This window comes from Cyphomyrmex costatus, unplaced genomic scaffold (genome assembly GCF_001594065.2).
Source record: "Cyphomyrmex costatus isolate MS0001 unplaced genomic scaffold, Ccosl1.0 scaffold43, whole genome shotgun sequence".
Lineage (NCBI taxonomy): Eukaryota > Metazoa > Arthropoda > Insecta > Hymenoptera > Formicidae > Cyphomyrmex > Cyphomyrmex costatus.
The window spans coordinates 177925-197330 of record NW_017278534.1 but is presented as its reverse complement, the minus strand read 5'-3'; the positions used below and the strand labels follow the sequence as shown (position 1 = coordinate 197330).

Below are 19406 nucleotides of genomic sequence, written 5' to 3'. Positions count from 1 at the left end.
TTACTTTTTTGTTTTATTCGTAAATCACATTATACGTTTTAATCGTCGGACAATTTTCGATCATTCAGATGATACGCACTAAATGATAACAATTCATCGCAGATTATTCAGCGACAGATTAGATGCGCTTTTTAGCTCACTTACTTTATATGCATTACGATTTCCATTTTGCGATAAATTTCGATAAGTTTCGATTTATGCAATCGCCTTTTATGTCTCAACGTTTGTGTATCTCACCACTTGATCCGGGACGTGGAGCACTTTCTAAGGACGCATGACTCAACGAATGATATAGTTCGTTATTCTCCCTTCGTACAGGCAGATATCGTACTCGAGAACGTGATCGTGATTCAAGTTAACGATTACCACGGATTTCTCCTTGAAACAATAAACGATGTAGACAATCAGTTGTGAAATAATTATATACTATAATTTTATTCACATTTTTTTAACAGTAATACCGACATTAGGATTAAGATTTTATTAGATTGACGCAATAATGAACTTGGTATAATGATACAATTTCATCGATGAAAGTAATCCTTTATTCGCGTGAATCTTCCTTTTACTGATTTGATACAATATTATACGACTTCTTCAATTTTCAGTTTAACTTCAATTGCACGTGTTCACGAGAAATGTAAAGGAACTAGTAGTCTTGATCAATCGACATCCAGATCCTTTCTTCGATTTATCATGCAACAGCATCTGAATTAATGACTGAAAAAGAGATAGGTCGGTCCCGCCCATATAAAGTGATTTAAACATAGTGAATGTACAACCGGCGCAACCAGGAAGCGGAAATGTTCAACATGATCGCGACGATGAGAGTGTCCTTATTCCGCTCAATTTTAATCCCCTCGTGATACACCAGTTCTTGGATCTTAGCGCTACCTTACAAAGTCATCAGTATTTCGATTATGATCTCTACAGTGAGGAAACGTGCCTGGTCCTATTCTAAATCGAGTTAACTGTCGCCTAAGGTGGCACCACGAGGTCATTCAAAAGAAGTTTAATCGCAAGCGAAAAACAAATTTGGATTTCAAAGTGTATTTGGGAGAATCCCTCCGAATGCAAAAAAAAAAATGGCGTTGGTGAATTTTAGTTTGCCCTATCAATCGGTTACGATGGCACCGTTTCTTTACGCGGGCTCAACCGGAGGCTACACGACCGCCAACAGTCTTCGTTTGAACACCGTGTTACCATCGGGATCTATGATCGGTTATGATGAACGGCAAAACTTTCGTAACGAGCCGATTCGTACTTCACCGATCAAGTACCATCAACGTAGTCAATCTGCGCAGCAGAGGAATCATGAGATTTATACGGAACACACGTCCTTTTCGACACAAAATACCCATTACTCTGAGTATAATCAAGACTTTAGAAGAACGCAACCGAGGCAGCAACAACAGCAACAGGTGAGACCGCCGCTTGCCTCATCATTTCAGTATCAGCAATCGCCTGAACACATCAAAACTCGGATAGAAGAGCAACAAAATTATCCAGAAAGACCTATCAGGTAAATGGAACATTTTTTTCCTTTTCTTTTTTTGTTCTTCTATTGTACCTCTCTTGATACAACTTTAACCAATAATAATATATCGTTTACGGTATCTTTTATTTAAATTGATGCCCAATTAAATATTCCTGAAATATTCATAAAATATTTTTAAATAATACTTCAAGAGTATTCCGGAATATCCCGAAATATTTTCAGAATATAAGTGCAATATTAAAATAATCATTAAATATTTCATTTTTATACATACATTGTTACATTTATACATACATTTAAATATACGAAGAAGGTTTCGTATATATTTTGCAAAATTATAATTTTCTCAGAAATTTTAAATCCGGGGAAGTCCTTGAATAAATTTTTTAATAAAATTATGTAATTATATTGTTAGAAACACGTTTCTCCTTTATTTTTTTATTAAAACCAAATTTTGGCTTTACTCGAACTTATTTTAAGCGAAATACGCTCTTCATCTTCTTTTCTATGTAATTTTTATTTACGAATTTATACATCTCCATCACGATCCTCTTTTAGTTAGTGGAGATTTTATTCGATTCGATTCAACCTTTCAACTTCTTGATTCGCACATCTCTACGAAAGAGTAAAACAGTGATATTATGTTTATGTATGAATTTCTCTTTTTCTCTCTTTTACGATGCAATGCGTGATGCGCTCAATGAAAATGAGGCTTTATTATTAATCAATAGTTCCAAAATGCAATATCTTGAAATTAATAAATATGTTTCAAGGACCCTTCAAAAAACTAATTTTCTTGAACCAAATAATTTTTTTTTTTTTTTCAAATAAATTTCTTTCTTAAATACACATACAGTAACTCTTTGTAAATGATTAAACGACACTGCTATTGATATCCTGTTTAATTCATCCAAAGTTACACAAGTGTCAATAGTGGAAGCTCCAGCGGTCCAGGTACTAAGACTTCGGTCCACGCCGTATTGGATTACGACGACGACTTCGATGATTACTATGATGACGAAGATCATGACATACCGATAAATACGCATGTCACGCCTATCCAGGGTCCAATCTTCCTGAAGAACAATTCCGTGCCTGTGGTACCTCTATATTCATATCCCCAACTGAACAACGGGACGTTTTTGCAAATACCGGTGAGTAACATTCAGCGAGAAATTAATTGCGATAGAGATAAATTAAAGGACTTGATATCAAATATACAGCAATAATTGCGTATTTTTTCTTTGTGGTATCTATTATCTTGCGATGTCATGTTTGAAATTAATAAATATATTGATTCGTATAGATATTATGGACTGCGCTTTCGGTAGTTTTGGGTGCTGAACTGAGAGGAGACTTGGTACGAGGCGCACCATGTATCAAGAAACATCATCAATTGTTCTGTCCGACCGCTGGAAACACATATCCAATGTGCGTACTAATAATTCTATTGTTATTTTATAATATACTTTTAGAGACAATGTTATATCTGACTACAGTTAAACAAAACTTATTAATTAATGTGGAGATAGTAAAAAAACTTAAGGGTAAATTGCAATTAATTAACATGTATTGTAATTTAATTAAATCGATTCTTGCAGAGAACGAATAGAACGTTTTATTGATGAAAATAAAGCGTTAATGAAAAGAATGTATGGCGATTTTGAAATGAATCCAGAATATAGATCGAATGAACGCGGACATCGTACTAAGACACAAAGAAAAAGTAGAGAAGCGCGGAAACACGATATTTTGGATGGGGGACCGAGAGATGACTCGCACATAGAGAGCCAGTTTAGCGATGAGTATTTTAGTAAGAGTAGAAATACTAGACAACCTTTCAGAAAAAATCGCAGCACAGAAAGTGGCAGGTTAGAGTCAAATACATCTTTTATTATTATCATTTTATTAAAACAAAAAGTATGAAATTGGTCTTTCAAAATAATAACAATAATAATTATTATTAAATGACGAGCAATTGAGAGCAAAAATCTGTTAATATCCCTGATCAAATCTGCTACCAATCTGTCGACATTCTATTAACATTTTGCTATCTGTTAATATGTACTTTGAAGGGATTTATGCTTTTTATTGTTTGTAATTTATTCTGTTTGTCTTTCTGAACAATCCAGTATTATAAATACTATATTAATTCAGTGATATATAATACATTTTATATAAAACTCATAACATTCCGTTTAAGAATGTTTTCACTTTGTTTAAGAATACTTTCCTTTTTCTTTTTTTTTAATATTATGGAATATGATTATAAATATAATAATTAATATTGCGGTAACGGTTGCAGAATTGACGCGTGCGAATCGAAAGTTGAAATAGTAACTCCTTATTGGGCAAGCAACAGTGCTGGAAAGATTCGCGCAATTGTGAATACTCAACATTTTGAGCAAGCGATACATCAGGAAGTGTGCTCGTAAGTAAAACGACTGTTTCCTGAGTTATCTTATTTCGATTGTTTTACGTGATTTTTCACTATACCGAAGTACATATACGGTTTCTTACAAAATAAATTCTAGGTAAATTATATTTTTTTTCTTTGAAGAAAAACACAAACAAATCGATGCAACAGAGACTGCGGATGCGAGCAAAAGTACAAATGGCACAGATTACTAGCATATGATCCAGACAACGACTGTAAGGGTATATTCATGGACTGGTTCCTATTCCCCTCTTGCTGCGTATGTAGATGCGATCCTGTCAACAATAGCAAGTTCTCATCATCTGGTGGTCGAAGTTGATCTAGAAATTAACATAGAGATTGACAAGCTACGAAATGTGCCATGTAAAATGTAAACTCTGATAACTAATTCAACGCATTTAAACAATAAGGACCGATGACATCCAGTAACTATAGTTATATATTATATATAAATAAAAAGTATGTAATAGGTAGGCACGATCATTTGCATATCGGCTAATTTGAGCGATCTACCTAAACAAATCTTGATTAAAAATTAGAGACATTTTTATAATATTAAAAAATGCATCATCCGACATTTTTTTTAATGAATTAATTAAATTACAAAACGAATTAATCGTAAGAAATATTAACTCGTTAATGTATCTTTCATTCTTTTTCTTAATTGTTTAACTTTTTGAGGGACGAGTTTTTTTTAAGGCCAGCAAAAATTATTCTATTTTTTTATGTTTTAAATATATTTATGTAAATTTAAAATATATGCTAAAACAAATTATATAAAATAAATAAAGTAGCAAAATAATAACGGATAAAAATAATGATAGTGAATTATAAAACGTTTGAGAAATATATCGTACTATAAATGTATGTGAGCATACCGTAAATAGTCAAACATTAGATAAAAATTACAATGTGCCATTATCCCTCAAGAGGTTAATTACGTGTCCTCTTCCACGTGTCTCACGATTCTTTATTTTTCTTTTTTATGTTATAATTAGTGTTGTAAGGGAGAGAAAAACTAAGAATATACCGAATATCTAGGAAGTATCTGATATCCAGAGTTTTATCAAGCTCATTTTAATTATTCAACCGCATAACTGGATATCGGGTACCCAGCAATATTTTCGGTTAAAATTTTATATTGAAAGTTCGCGTCATTGATGCAGAATGGTATTCTTTTTAGCTGAACTTCTTGGATAGTTCATCTCCTCTCTTTTTCTTTTTAAGTTAGGGAGATAAAAATTATTATTGTAATTTTAATCTTCGAGTAGGTATGTGTAATATTTGAACACTCCAGGCATAGTTTTTCTTAAATATTTCTTACTTTGAGATTGGCAACACAAAACTCATCGATTTAGTACCTTTCTATTATTATTTATTACTTGATTAAAGTGATAGTAGTTCATCGATATTGAAGTAGTAAACAATAATAAAGCGTCAAATATGCTAGGGGTACGTAAATGTTCCACCTATTTACTTGTGTTTTCTTTTATATTTATATTTTATCTTCGTTTGAGTTTTTATATAAAAACGTTATTTCTGAAAAGAAAAATAAAAAATATTTCCCAGAAATATATGTAAAAATTCTTATTTATATTATATTATTTTTACATGTCTCTATCTCATTAGGATGTAAACTATCTCATTAGTTAATGTAAACTTAATTATAAAAAATAAATAATCTTATTTTTCACATACAATTATACCAGAAGGTTTGCGGGTTATCGCCGTGTCTTTCTTCGTTATTGATGCCAACGTTCACTTCATCAGGGCAAGGGGTGCGCTGATACAGCGCTGTATGAAGTGAACGGCATGGTTGACGAAACGTTGGCATCAATAATGAAGAAAGACACGGCGATAACCCGCAAACCTTCTGGTATAATTGAAGAAAATAAAATAAATAAAGTGAAAGCCTTAAAAGCGTAATTTGATTTTTCTTTTATTTTTGATTTTTTGTTGTTGGTTTTCGATTCTAGGATGATTCGAGGATCAGAAAGAATCGCGATGTACATACTATGTCGAGCTATATATAGCGCTGAGGTGTATCATTTCTTGCTTATATGACATCATAATTCCAATATGGCCGCTGCGATTAGGAGCCTTAAAAATGTCACTATTATGAACTCCTTATATTTGGAATTTAAAAAATGTACTATACATATAATATCGACATCGATCAAGTTCGGTCGTCACTCTAGCATCCCCTTAATTATGTTTTCATTTCTTTTTCCTTTTCCTATTATTAAGAATCGATCAATAATGATAGCTGTTTAAAAATAATAACGTAGCTATTAAATAAGTTCATGGTGCACTTTCTTCGTCAAAGATAACTAAGAATTTTTCAAAAACACTTCGTTATTCTTTATTTAGGGAGTAAAAAACAATAAATATCGTCTTTGATTATAATAAAGCTCGTGTACGTTAAAGAAAAAAAAAGCTTTTTATATAACAAGGTTTCTTATTGTAACATAAAAGACCTTTTATATATTTATATGTATAGCAAAAATGCAAGGTTTCAAACAAATGTTGAAACAAATTCTTTTTTTAATACAAAAAAAAAGTAATTTGTATTTTTAATATATTTTTTATAGTAATATAAACAGTACAAAGTTTTCATCGATATAGTTTATTTATTTTAAATAAAATAAATAAAATACTTAAATTAAATTTTTATTATATACGCGATGTATATTAAGAATACAATGGAAACTAAGCATTTTGTCTATATTAACAAATTACTATATATATTTATAACTTGTGTTGGCTCTGAAATGCTTCTATAATTATTATTTATTGATTTATTCATTGAAGCCTAACTTGGCTTATTGTTTAATAAATTATATTGTTATTACATGAATATACATATGTATATGCACATATATTTGGTTTTACAGCGTTTTTTTACGCTCTGGCCTCTGGTTCCCAAATGCCAGTTTTAGTCTTTTGCTTTTCACATTTTTCTGAGTTGCAAGTCCATCACCTCAACCCTCATTCTTGAAGAACCAGGGTTTTAGTCGTTCTGTCTGAAGGTCCGAACGACTATGGCAAAGAGATACTCTCCGAGATTTGCCATTGCCTTCCGAGAGGTGGCGATCAAATAAAATTTTATATTGTGGATAAATTTGAACGCTGGATCTTTGGCACAGGGAGCAGTCACGCTACGCTTTACGACATGATCACCACATATTACATGAATAACTTTACATACATATATCGTTTTTTTTTCTTATTTACGAGAAACATTATATTATACGCATTAACTTCGATCTATATGCTATATAAAACATTTTATCGAAGATATCAGATTCAATTCAAGTCGATACGTTGTTAAAAGTGTATGATATGAATGTCTCTTAAAGATCTTAAAACGTTAGAATAGGCAAGGATAGTCGTTTATAGTTATTTATGCTGTAATAATACATACTTATATAAATAAAATTTCCATTTTAAAAGAAAAGGAAGCAATCTAATCTAGATTATCTGTATTTATTCTGTCGTTTATTATATTAAATACACGTATATACACTTTATCCTTCAACGTGAGCACCTTACAGTGTAATTCTAATAAAGTTTCTAGAACATCTGCGAAAACTATTTCTGAAATTTTTATAAAAAGTATTAAAACACGTTGTAACTTGTGCGGCAAGAATTTGTTCAAATTATTAGCCGACTTGTAAACTATGACGAAGACGCTACAGACAGCGCTGGCACCATTATTGACCATTGGCTCGTTCTGGAATTTAGGCTTATTCGAGTATCCTCTTGGACAACTTAGGCCGTATCTCTCTTACCTGTATACCTTGACAATATGGAACTTGTTCACGTATTTCGTTTACTATCCAACTTATATTCATCGTTGGCATAGAATATACGCTTGGATAAATATCATGATTTTGGTCAGCTCAATTTTATTGACACTTGTTAACTTGTTCCGCTTCAAGGTAAGTTTTAAAATGTACTTTCTCAATCCTTAATACTCTCTCTAGAGAGAGAGATAATTTTTTAAATTCCCCTTGACTTTTGTTGAAAGCATTATTAAAGAAATTTTGCTCTCACAATTATAGGCAAATACAAAATATAATGTTTTTGAACAGAATCATTTTTAATGTTTATATTACTACTTATTGTAAACGAAATGTGTTTGGTAAAATTAATATTTGTGTATAGTTATATATACTTTTTTAAACTAACTTTTAACATCATTTTTTTAAATGTTATATTTGAAATACTAATCAAATTTCAATAACTTTTTACCACTTATATTTTATATGTATATACATTGAAATAATTAACGATTTTTATTCGAGTATATATAAAATTGTAATAATTTCTTTTTATATTGCGCATAATTGATTTTTTAAAGGATTTTAAAGAGTGTTTGAATGAACTTTCCATAGTAGACGATACATTGGAAGCACTTGATGTGCCAAAAGAATACCAACGGTTGCATTACTGGATAATTCGAATAATAATCGGATTTATCGTATACATTTTTGCTGATTTAACAACAACTTTTTATATGCTTTATCTTTATGAGATTGACATAAATTTTACTATTATTTTTACAATATTTGTAAACTATTACCCTGTATACGTAACTATTTTAAGTGCTTTGATTTGGGGAACTATCTTTAGGTTAGTATGGTAAATATGTAAACATTTATTTCATAAGCAATTTTTGACAGATAGTATGTTTCAAAATGTTTACAGGCTAAAACACACACACACACACATACTTAAAGATTTTTTTTAATTATTTAAATACTTTATGATAGTTTATTATATTAGGCGTACAAATAAGTTTTAATGCGATTTTAATGAAATTTAATATTTATTCAAAATATCCCCGTCATTATCTATGACCTTTATACATCTTTCGGGCAGCTTGTGAATTCCAGATGCGAAGAAGGTTTTGTCTTTCGATGCAATAAAATTATCCCATTTTGAAAACACTTAACATTATTAAAAACACTTATATTAACTTTTCTTTTTCCCATATAAATGTGATTTTTTATATCTAAGGTCATCTGAAGGACAACGTATCTTATATGGTTGAATTTGTTTTTTTTATGAACTGCATTACTATAACATTAATGAAATATGCTATTCCATTTAAAAAAAATCGCAATGACCTCAAAATCTCAAAAACTATAACCTTGAGAAAAATTTTTCACTTGTCATAATATATGTGTCATCCCCTTCAATCGAACAACTTTTCCCTGTAGTATTTTTTCGTATCATCAAAACGACGGAGATATTTTAAATGGTCGAGTTAGAGGAAACACACCCTGTATAATATATTAAAATAGAAAAAGTAAAAAAAATTCAAATTTATTATAGTCTAACTTTGACTTATTAATGAAATTAAAATGTGCATGTTGTATATATATTTATTTATATGCATTAATTTTAATGATATATAACTAAATTTTCATTCAATTCAGATACATAAGCTCCAGATTTCATCGAATTAATGATGGCCTACATGTATTCTGTTCTAATCTGTCGAAAATTAATACAGATTACAGAAGACAAAACATATTCATCTTAGTGCGTCAGTTGGTAACAGAAGCTAAGGATTACAAGCAACATATGTGGATTATAATGTAATTTTTTAGAAGAACTACTGATGTGTGTATACATGTGCGCGCACATTTATACGGCAATCTCATTTTAACTTTCGTATCAAAATATCTTAAAAAGTATAAAAATTAAAAAAGATTTCAGATAAAATTGTAATAGCTTTAAAGGAAACGTATTTTGATGATATTTTTTTTAAGATAGAGACAACAAAAAGATATAATGGCCATCTTCGCATCTTATAACAGAATTTGTTTAAATATAGTACAATATGTGTCTCTAAATATTCTGTATAAATATAAAAGCATTAAAGTAGAGACGCGAAAACTCAATAAAATTGATGAGATATTATTTACTCTGGCATACATTGACATAAAATATTAAATATATCAAATAAATCATTAATTTTTTTTATTATCTTACCATAATAGTTAATAAGAAGAATAATAAACCTTATAATATATTATAATAAAATCAATTAAGACTTCTTACAATTCAAAAACAAATTGGAAAGAATAAAGGGCAATAGGAGTCGGGCGCAGAGACGTCGTGCAATTAAAAGCTCTTTTATTATAATAATAACACTATTTTTTAGTATTATTATTATAATAAAAGAGCGTTATTCGAATAAATGGTTTTTGTCACTTAATAGTGGTACTTTTAATTGCACGATGTCTTCTGCGCCCGACTTCTATTGCTTTTTATTCTCTCCAAGAAGAATAATGTAATAAATTAATTTGTGGGAAAAAACATGTAATTATTTATATTATTTAATAAAATTATCCATTTTGTCTTTATAAACAAAATAATTATTTATCAATTACTTATACCATTAATTAATATAAGTAATTGATAAATAATTATTTTGTTTATAAAGGTATTAAAATACGATTATCAACAGATTAACAGTTTATGATGTATTTAGTACTATATGTCAATGTGTATGCCGAAATAGAGTGTAAAATAATATATTCCGTAAACTATTTATCTCTTTATATCTCTGTTTTTAAATGTAGAATAATTAAAGTTAATGATACTATGTAAAAAAGATTATATAACTTCATTTATATACATATACATACACATACATATGTATAGTATATACATATTTATATATATGCATTTATAAGTGGAAATAATTTTCGTATCTTTTAATTAGATGCCTCCATCTAGAAAAAAACAATACTATGATCACAATACGCACTTCTTGATACTATTTCACTTTTATCAAAAACATTTTTCAAATCTTTTATACTTTTTAAGATATTGTAATGCAAATGTTAAAATGATATATCCTGTATGTGCATATGGTACATTATACAAGAGTAAGAATAATTAACTTGAATTTTGTAAAATAATCGTATACTGTAAACCAATCGCAAATTATAATTATAATTCAAATCGAATTCTACACTTTATACTATATAAAAATATTTTTACTTAGCATTTCTTCGAAAGTATCTTTATAGTTTGATTAATTATATAAGAATAATGATTTAATTACAGGCACGTACATTTACAGCTATGCTTTATATCACGCAAACTAAACAAAGTATTTAAAGTACAAATATCACTACATATGTTATGGTACTTTTTGCAAAGTATTTCAATATATATCGATATGTATCGGAAATATGAATTTCATATGAATAAGGCAATGTGGACATTTGAAATTATTATCAACACTTTATATAATTGTTCTAATTTTATTCTGTTTAGCATCTTTTTTATTACTTTAAATTGCATATGTCAAACTGTTTACAATAAGGTATAGTAGAATTACAACAAAAGTTTTTTATAATAGTAAGCTTAATTAGTTAAAAGTTATTTATAATAATAATTATATAGAATAATAAGCTCAAGCAACAATTTTACAATATTAAAATTACACGTTAAATTACATGTTAAAAATTTTATTAAAACATAATTTTACTCATTGGATATAAAATTTTCAATTTTATAACAAACTTTTATATTGTATTGAAAAACAATTTCAGATAAACGAAACAGTAACAATTCTTTATAAATTATCGAATTATAATTTCGATGAAGACTTACGTGAACAGGTAAATAATTACAACAAAATTTTAAATAGGATTTTAACTTTTTTATATATAACTTTACTAACGCTCAAAGAAGTTCGGACACCTGTATAAATTTTGTCGAATAATTATGCAAAAAACTGAAACATTATAAAATAGTATTAGGCGCTTATTTTAGAATACTTGTCATCACATACTAATACCATAGGAAAGAATATACATAGAGACTAGAAAAGGTTTATAAATTAATTTTTATTTTACTTGCTAAAAACGAAATTTTTAAATATATTGATTATATTATAAACAATAAAAAGGATAATTCAAAGAGCAATTCGAGAACCATCGATAAATAGAAATAAGACCTTATTACATATAAAAAATTAGAAATATAATTAAGACAAATTCAAACTGCATACATAACATACATGTAATAACGTCTTATTTCTATTTCGATGACTCTCGAATTGCCCTTTCAATTATCCTTTTTATTGTTTTAACATCGAGAGCTTTGTTTATTAGTATTTATTTTTATATTATAAACGTTTTACGAAATAAATTATGCATTTTGGAATATAAAATTCAAAATAATTTATATAAAAATTCTATAAAATTTTATAAAAATTCAGGAATTATTATTAAACTTTTTAATAATAAAATCAATTAAGATTCTTATAATTTAAAAACAAATTGAAAAGAATAAAGGGCAAGTCGGGCGGAATAGAAGTCGAGCGCAGAAGACGACGCGCAATTAAAAACATCATTAATAAGTGACAAAAACCATTTATTCGAATAACGCTCTTTTATTATAATAATAACGCTCTTAAAGCGTTTTTAACCGATTGCTATTGCCCTTTATTCTCTCAAATTTGTGTTTCTGAATTATTATTAATATACTACTCAACAAAAAATAGCGAACATTTTCGAGCACGTTCAAAATTGCACAATATTCAGATTACTGTAACTTAGTGAAAAATCATCGCAGACAAAAAATCAAAGAAACATTTAAAAGCTTGAAGTTTCTACTTTTGAAATTAGTAATTGATAATGAAAACTGCTTTTTTTGAACAATGTAAAATAATTGACGCCTAATAGTAATGAAATCTTTTACTCATTTGATAAAATTTATGCGAGTGTTCAAAATGTTATAAATGATATTGTATATATTTAACATTTATTAAATTATTTATTTTAATTAGATTTTACAATTTACATTGCAAATAAAACTAAGAGAGGTAAAATTTGGTATGGGACTTTACCACTTTGGATATGATTTTATTTGTCAGGTACATCCTACATTGATTAAAAGTATAAGCATATGTATATAATAGAATATGTATACATATACAATGCGCTCAAAAGTATTTTATATAAGTGATAGTTTTATTATATTATGGCTACAATTTAATTTTTGCCCTTTTTTTTACCAAATTTCGATGTAAAATTTTACATCGTTCTTTTATATAATTATATAATTATATAAAAGAACGAATATTAACCTAATCAAAGTAATACTCTTCACTTATTCCACACATTTTTGCCATCTTTCAGGTAACTGTTAAATTCCGCTTCTGAAAAAGGTAATTGTTTTAAGTCGATAAATTCTATGATACAAAAAATTGAAATTGTTTTCACGAAATCTTTAAAATCACTTTTTACATGTACTGTACGATACAGAGTTTTTACCTAAAATCATTTCTTGAGCTTCTACAGCATTTTTCTTAAACTGAAATGCAAAAAAGAAATAGTGTCTCAACTGCTGCTTTTCGAAAATAGTTTTTACTACTATTTTTTGAGATTAGATTCACTGCACCGAAACCTATTATACCTTATTTTAAAACTTAAGAATGACGCTTCAATACGACTGTATGGCGAGAAAAAGATTCAAATGAATAAATACTGTAGTCAATTAAATATAAGAGCCGAGAATTAAGTTGTAAATATATTAATCTAACTCAATATTAATCCTCAAAAAGTTATATATAATCCCAAGTAACACATGAAGCTTTGAAACGTCTGCGATAACGTTGTCTCAACTTAAATCGCAGCATTTTTATCTATGACAGTCACTGCCATAATATCATTATGAGATTGTGACAAAGTTGTAACAGCAAAAATGGGACAACATTTTTGGGCTTTGAAGACGATGCCGCAGTCATTTAGCTGCGCAACCATTTTACTCTAAAGAGGTTGTCATAGCCATATGTATTATAGTGTAGATTAAATGCCCCATCATCTATGCGACGTAACTATAAAATCAAAAGGTTTTGCTACAAAATATTAAATTTCTTATATTTATTTCATAGTTATTTCAACGTTTTTTCTATTGCAAACGTGATATTTGCTTTATTCTTTCAACTAAAATATTTTAATCCAGTATAGATATTTGTTAATAAATAAAGAATTGATCTTTCAATATACAATTTCAGTAGTACAAATTAATTGTTACGCTTACCCCTAACAACTCCACTTATACTTGTGTCGGATTAACGTTCGCAGATATATATTACAATACTTAATAAAAATGTCACTTATAAAATACTTTTAGTGTTACTATATATGTACATATAATAGACACAATTCTTCAATTTGCAAATTACATAAATATCTAAGTGGCAACATAATATTGAAATCATTTTTAATTAACTGCATTTGTACATTTTTCATTGATATTTCACAAAATTAAAAATCTTCTTTTAAATTAATTGTTTTCAGCTTAACACAATTATTTTCATTAAGTATAATAAATGCATATTTTTTTCAGCTGTACAACGCAGTTTTGTCCGTCGTGGTGATTATAATTCAGGTACATAACAGATCGTCTATTTACGCAGTAATGTTTGAGAAAAATCATTTAATTATGGTTTGACACATCAACAAGACATATGCATATATGAGGTCTATCCACAAAGTATCCAACCTCTGTATATATATTTTTGTCCTTGAACATCTTCTCTCTACATACTGTGAAAAATAGGTATTTAATATTTAAGAAGAACCTTGTGGAGTACCCCCACCAAGAGGTACAATTTAATTGTTGTTCAGTCGGCAATGTTTCGCTATTGTGTAAGTGTCGAAAATTCTAAGCGTCGTGCTTGACAATGACCGAACTGAATAAATCTGTAGAAAAATTAAAATATGCTCTTTTTTAAACGAATTTTATACCGTTTCTCGCATAACCAGATACGACTATTTCTTCTATATTAATATCTTCTATTAATACTTTTTATTAATAATAATCATATTTATTCTTTAATAATATTAAAAAATATATATAAATATGCATTATTTGCATAACATATGTTTTATATTTAATTTTGATTATTGCACAAAATAAAATTATAGACTTTTATAGTCTATGGGAGGGGGAAATATAAAATCAAATTTATTATAAATATTAAAAATTGCTTAATATTTAAATATTGTTTATTTACGTCGACTGAAAAAGACGTTGTTGTTACTTATTGTTAGACCGATTATTGCGAAGAGTATTACTAAGGCTCTCAGTAGTCTAATCGGTAGTAGGACGCTCGCACAGAATGTAAGAGATCTGGGTTCGACTCCCGGCCGAGGTAATATTTTTCGCAATATAAATTAATTATTTACTTTTTAATATGTCATTCATAGATTTTAATATGCCATTCAACATTATTAAGATTCAAGATGCTATGAACATCAAAATTGTTAAATTGCTATAGATAATTTAACTCATAATATTAATGCGATAATTTCGTAGAGTTTTGCACACATACGACTCGATCATTGAGCTCGGTTATTATGAAATGCGGCGCTTGGAGTTTTCGACTAAAAAGACTCACCAACTGCGTACCGTCGCGTTGTCGACTGAACAACAGTTAGATCATGTTTAATGGAGATATTCTTTACAAGGTTCTTCCTAAATAATGAACGCTTGTTTTTCACAATAGAGATATGCCCAAGGACAAAGACGTACGCAAAGGACGGATACTTTTAGGACAGGTCTCGTATAATTAAGTATATTTTGATGAAACTAAACAGAATTTATAATTCTTATAACAAATTCGAGATTTTACAACTAAAACACATTTGGTATTATAATAAGATTAATATTTTTCAGATGAAGATATTAGATGATCGTGTTTAGACATTACTAGAACTCTAATTAACTTCAACATACTCTAGCAATTTAATTATTGTGTTAGTCGACGCGCAGGTTGGGCAAACGTGCGGTATTGTTCTATGTCGTGTATACTCTATCCTAGCTGTAGTGGAACGAAAGCAAATTTTATCTTCTTCGTTATTTGGTGAAAATAAATATACATCATGTGTTTCATAATGGTCGCGTTCAGCAAACTCAACTGTTTTGCAATCGTTGATTCGTCTCGCTGATTGGATTATACTTTTAGATCTAAAGGAACAGTCCTATCAGCGAAGAATCATATAACAGTTATAAAACTGTTGAATCTACTGAACACGACCATTGCCTCCCTCAGACAAAGCGCGGTAATGCTCATACGCGAGAAATTGTCGCAAAAGCCAATCCATTTATCGCTTTTTCATAAAAATAAAAAAATAATTTTCTATTAATTTCAGCCGCGCGGCAAGCGTTATCGCGTGGGAGCCATAACTCGAAACGCACCCGTAGTAATATGTACCGTAGCTGACAATGTTTTCTCTTTTGATTCGTCAATATAATTTTATGTAGTATACAGTAAATATCAACGAAAAAAAATCCAGCTCAAATGACTTTGATTTTGACATATGTTGTTACTTATAAGTTACTTTTTTGGTTGCCTTATATGTTTGTTATAGAAATTGAGTACAAAAAGTAATACAAAATTGAAACAAATGATAAAATATAAGGTAAAAAATTCTTCAAAAAGAATATGTAGACAAAATGGATAACTTTTTAAATAAGCAACTGTGTGTTTTCTTTACATCAATATTTTCAATCAATACCCATTTTTACTGCTGCTGCTCCAGATTTAATGTTGAACCTAATTTCTTGTAACAAAAAAGGATGCACTGAATTATATATGTAGAAAAACAGGCTTAAAATACGCAATTTTTGAATACTACAGCGGAACAGCCTGTTTTTACTTTTTATCAATGGAAGACGATAATGAGAAGACTTATAGGCAAAGAATTTATGAATGCCAGCAACAATATCAGCGGATTAACACATTATGAAAGTAAGAATCACATTATAAATGATATTATTTATACTAATTTTTGTTTCAAATTTATACATTGTCACCTTTTTTATATTTTAGTATGAGGGGATTACATACGCAGTATATAAAATTCACACATAATTATAATAAGCATTGTGATCCAGCTTTGACCGTTATTGGCTTGCTTCGTGCTTCCTTCTTCTTGTTATTGTTTATCAGTTGTACGATAAAAAGATTCTAATATTTGTTATATTTTAGTGTTTTTAAGGGGGGGGGGTAAGGTTAATTCGATGAAAAAAGAGCATATATTCATGAATTTTTTTATAAGCTATGGTTAGTTCCAGTGTATTTGGGTAATTTTATTTTAATAATACAATGTTTGAAGAATATTTTGTGAAAATTTGAACGAAAAATATGGAGAAACAACACATTGGCACGCAATTTTCGGAGGCGCCTCGAAAAAAAGGTGTCTTGCGGTGCACACGATAACTCGTTACTGGATCATCTGATATCAAAAAACCAAAATTTTTTAGTTAGTTAATAAGTTTCTCAAGGTAACGCTGTCGAGTTTTTTTTTAATCGATTTTTAAATTTTTGATAACACTTGGAAGTAAAGAATCGATTTTTGCTATAAAAAATCGGTAAATTTGTTATTGTAAAATAAATAATAATTACTAAAAAAATAAAAACTCGACAGGGTTACCTTGTGATTTATGTGTAGAAAAAGTGTACCAAATTTTAAAACGATCGGTGCAGTAGATTTTGAGTTAGTGTGCACCGACTTGGAAAATGCTAAGTGTGACAAAAACGCTTTAAAGTTTTGTACAGTAGAAATGACCGAGTGTTTTGTCTATACTTACACAGAGTCATCGATGTATCTTGTATATTATTTGCTCTGCACATTGCTTCTTTCTCTTCGTTTACAGCAGAAGAAAAAAAGTTATTCGCACACGAAACAGCTGCTAGGCAACCGCTTCGCCCAGCTACTGGGCAGGTATACGAAATCGAGTCGGAGCAACGGACACTTAAAATTCTATATCTCCGTTAATTTTGCTCCGATCGGCTTCAAATTTTCGCACAATAATCTTGAGACATTGTACATTCAGATAAAAAAAATTTAAAAAAAATGATCAAACAAAAGTTAAAATACCTTACCCCCCCCTTAACTCCAACTGAAGAACTAAATGTTTAAAAAATAAAAATATGGTTTTGTTATCCATCATTTTTACCAATAATCATTTTACAATAAATTTTATATAATAGTTATTTTTTATCATTTCTTAGCATACGATTAAACACGACTTGATTAAACACAAGCCACCCATAGCGCTTGAGATTAGAAAGCCTCTAGGCATCCGTCCGCTATGAATGGTGATCGTCGATTTTAAAAAAGTAACAAAAAGTTATTTTTTCAAGTAACTTTTTATTCCCTGATTCTTACAATAATGAAAAATTCCCGAGTAAAACACAAAAGTCATAATTATTATAAAGTATACACATCATCATGACTTTACTTATTTATACGAATTTATTTTTAAATATCAAATGAGATGTGTTATGATGTCATATCCTATGATATCATTATAACTTAATTATGTGAACTACATGTTCTACCTAGGTATATTCAACAAAATCGACCGCGAACTGTATACCTGTTTAATAAAAAAGAATCTGATAAGAAATGAAATGTTATGTATATTAGATAGCATTTTTCCGTAACTGGGTATTGTGCTTGTTATTTTTTATTTAGTGAATATTACATACGGTTGTTCATTCACGGTTATAAAACGCGAATGCGTGAACATGAGCTAAAAAGAATTCCAAAAATAATTTTTTCTTAAACCTTATGTCGTAGGACAGACAACTTTTTTAAAAATACTTTTACACATTGTGTTATGTAAAAGTGATTACGATAAGAATATAATTTTCTATATGAAAAGAATTAAGATAAATAATGAAAACAAAAGAAGGGTTGCGAGCCTAATAAATTCGTTTAATTTAACAAAAATAAATACAAAACAAACATTGCGACTCCGATCGAATCATTATATCAATTTTAAAATATATCGGTTATGAGATACATATATATAATTACTAGTATGTTTAAAAATTCTCTGTACTTTTGTGTCTTTGATCGACTACTTGTAATATAGATTTCATTTTCTTGATGATAAATATAAAATTCTTAATTGGAAAAAGAATATAATTCAATATGACATTTTTTATTCGTTATCGCATTGATATTTTATAGTCTTGGCAAACGTTCAGAGTAAAAATATGAATTCTTAATTGAAGATGAAAAAATAATTTATAATTAAATCCAGATTAATTTAGACAATTGTTGGAGCAAATATGCGATGAAGAAAACTTAATGTACATACATACGTTCTGTATCAAGAGATTTTAAAATGAGTTAGAATTAAGATACATGTAAAATATATGAATCTAAATAAGAGTAAATGAAATAAAATTATTGTATGAAAAGATACAATACGTGTAAAATACATATGTATATATTGTACAATGCATATATACAAGCGTACGCGCGCGTGTGTGTGTGTGTGTGTGTGTGTGTGTGTTTATGTGTGCCTAGTTCAGGATTGGTGAAAAATATGTTTAAAATATATTTAATCAATGTTTCAAAAATGTTTTAAGCATGTTGCGTTTCAATTCTATATAATTACAAGTAAGCGTAATTG

The 19406-nt window shown here is 28.8% G+C and overlaps 1 protein-coding gene across 1 annotated transcript; it reads left to right on the top strand.

The window, feature by feature from the left end:
• The first annotated feature begins 1085 nt into the window (after window positions 1-1085).
• spz3 (Spaetzle domain-containing protein 3) lies at window positions 1086-4470 on the top strand. Its single transcript, XM_018544238.1, has 6 exons — window positions 1086-1522; window positions 2415-2652; window positions 2805-2929; window positions 3100-3369; window positions 3804-3929; window positions 4059-4470. The coding sequence occupies exons 1-6, from the start codon at window positions 1086-1088 to the stop codon at window positions 4252-4254; spliced, it is 1392 nt and encodes a 463-aa protein (XP_018399740.1). The 3' UTR covers window positions 4255-4470.
• The last annotated feature ends 14936 nt before the right edge of the window (window positions 4471-19406 follow it).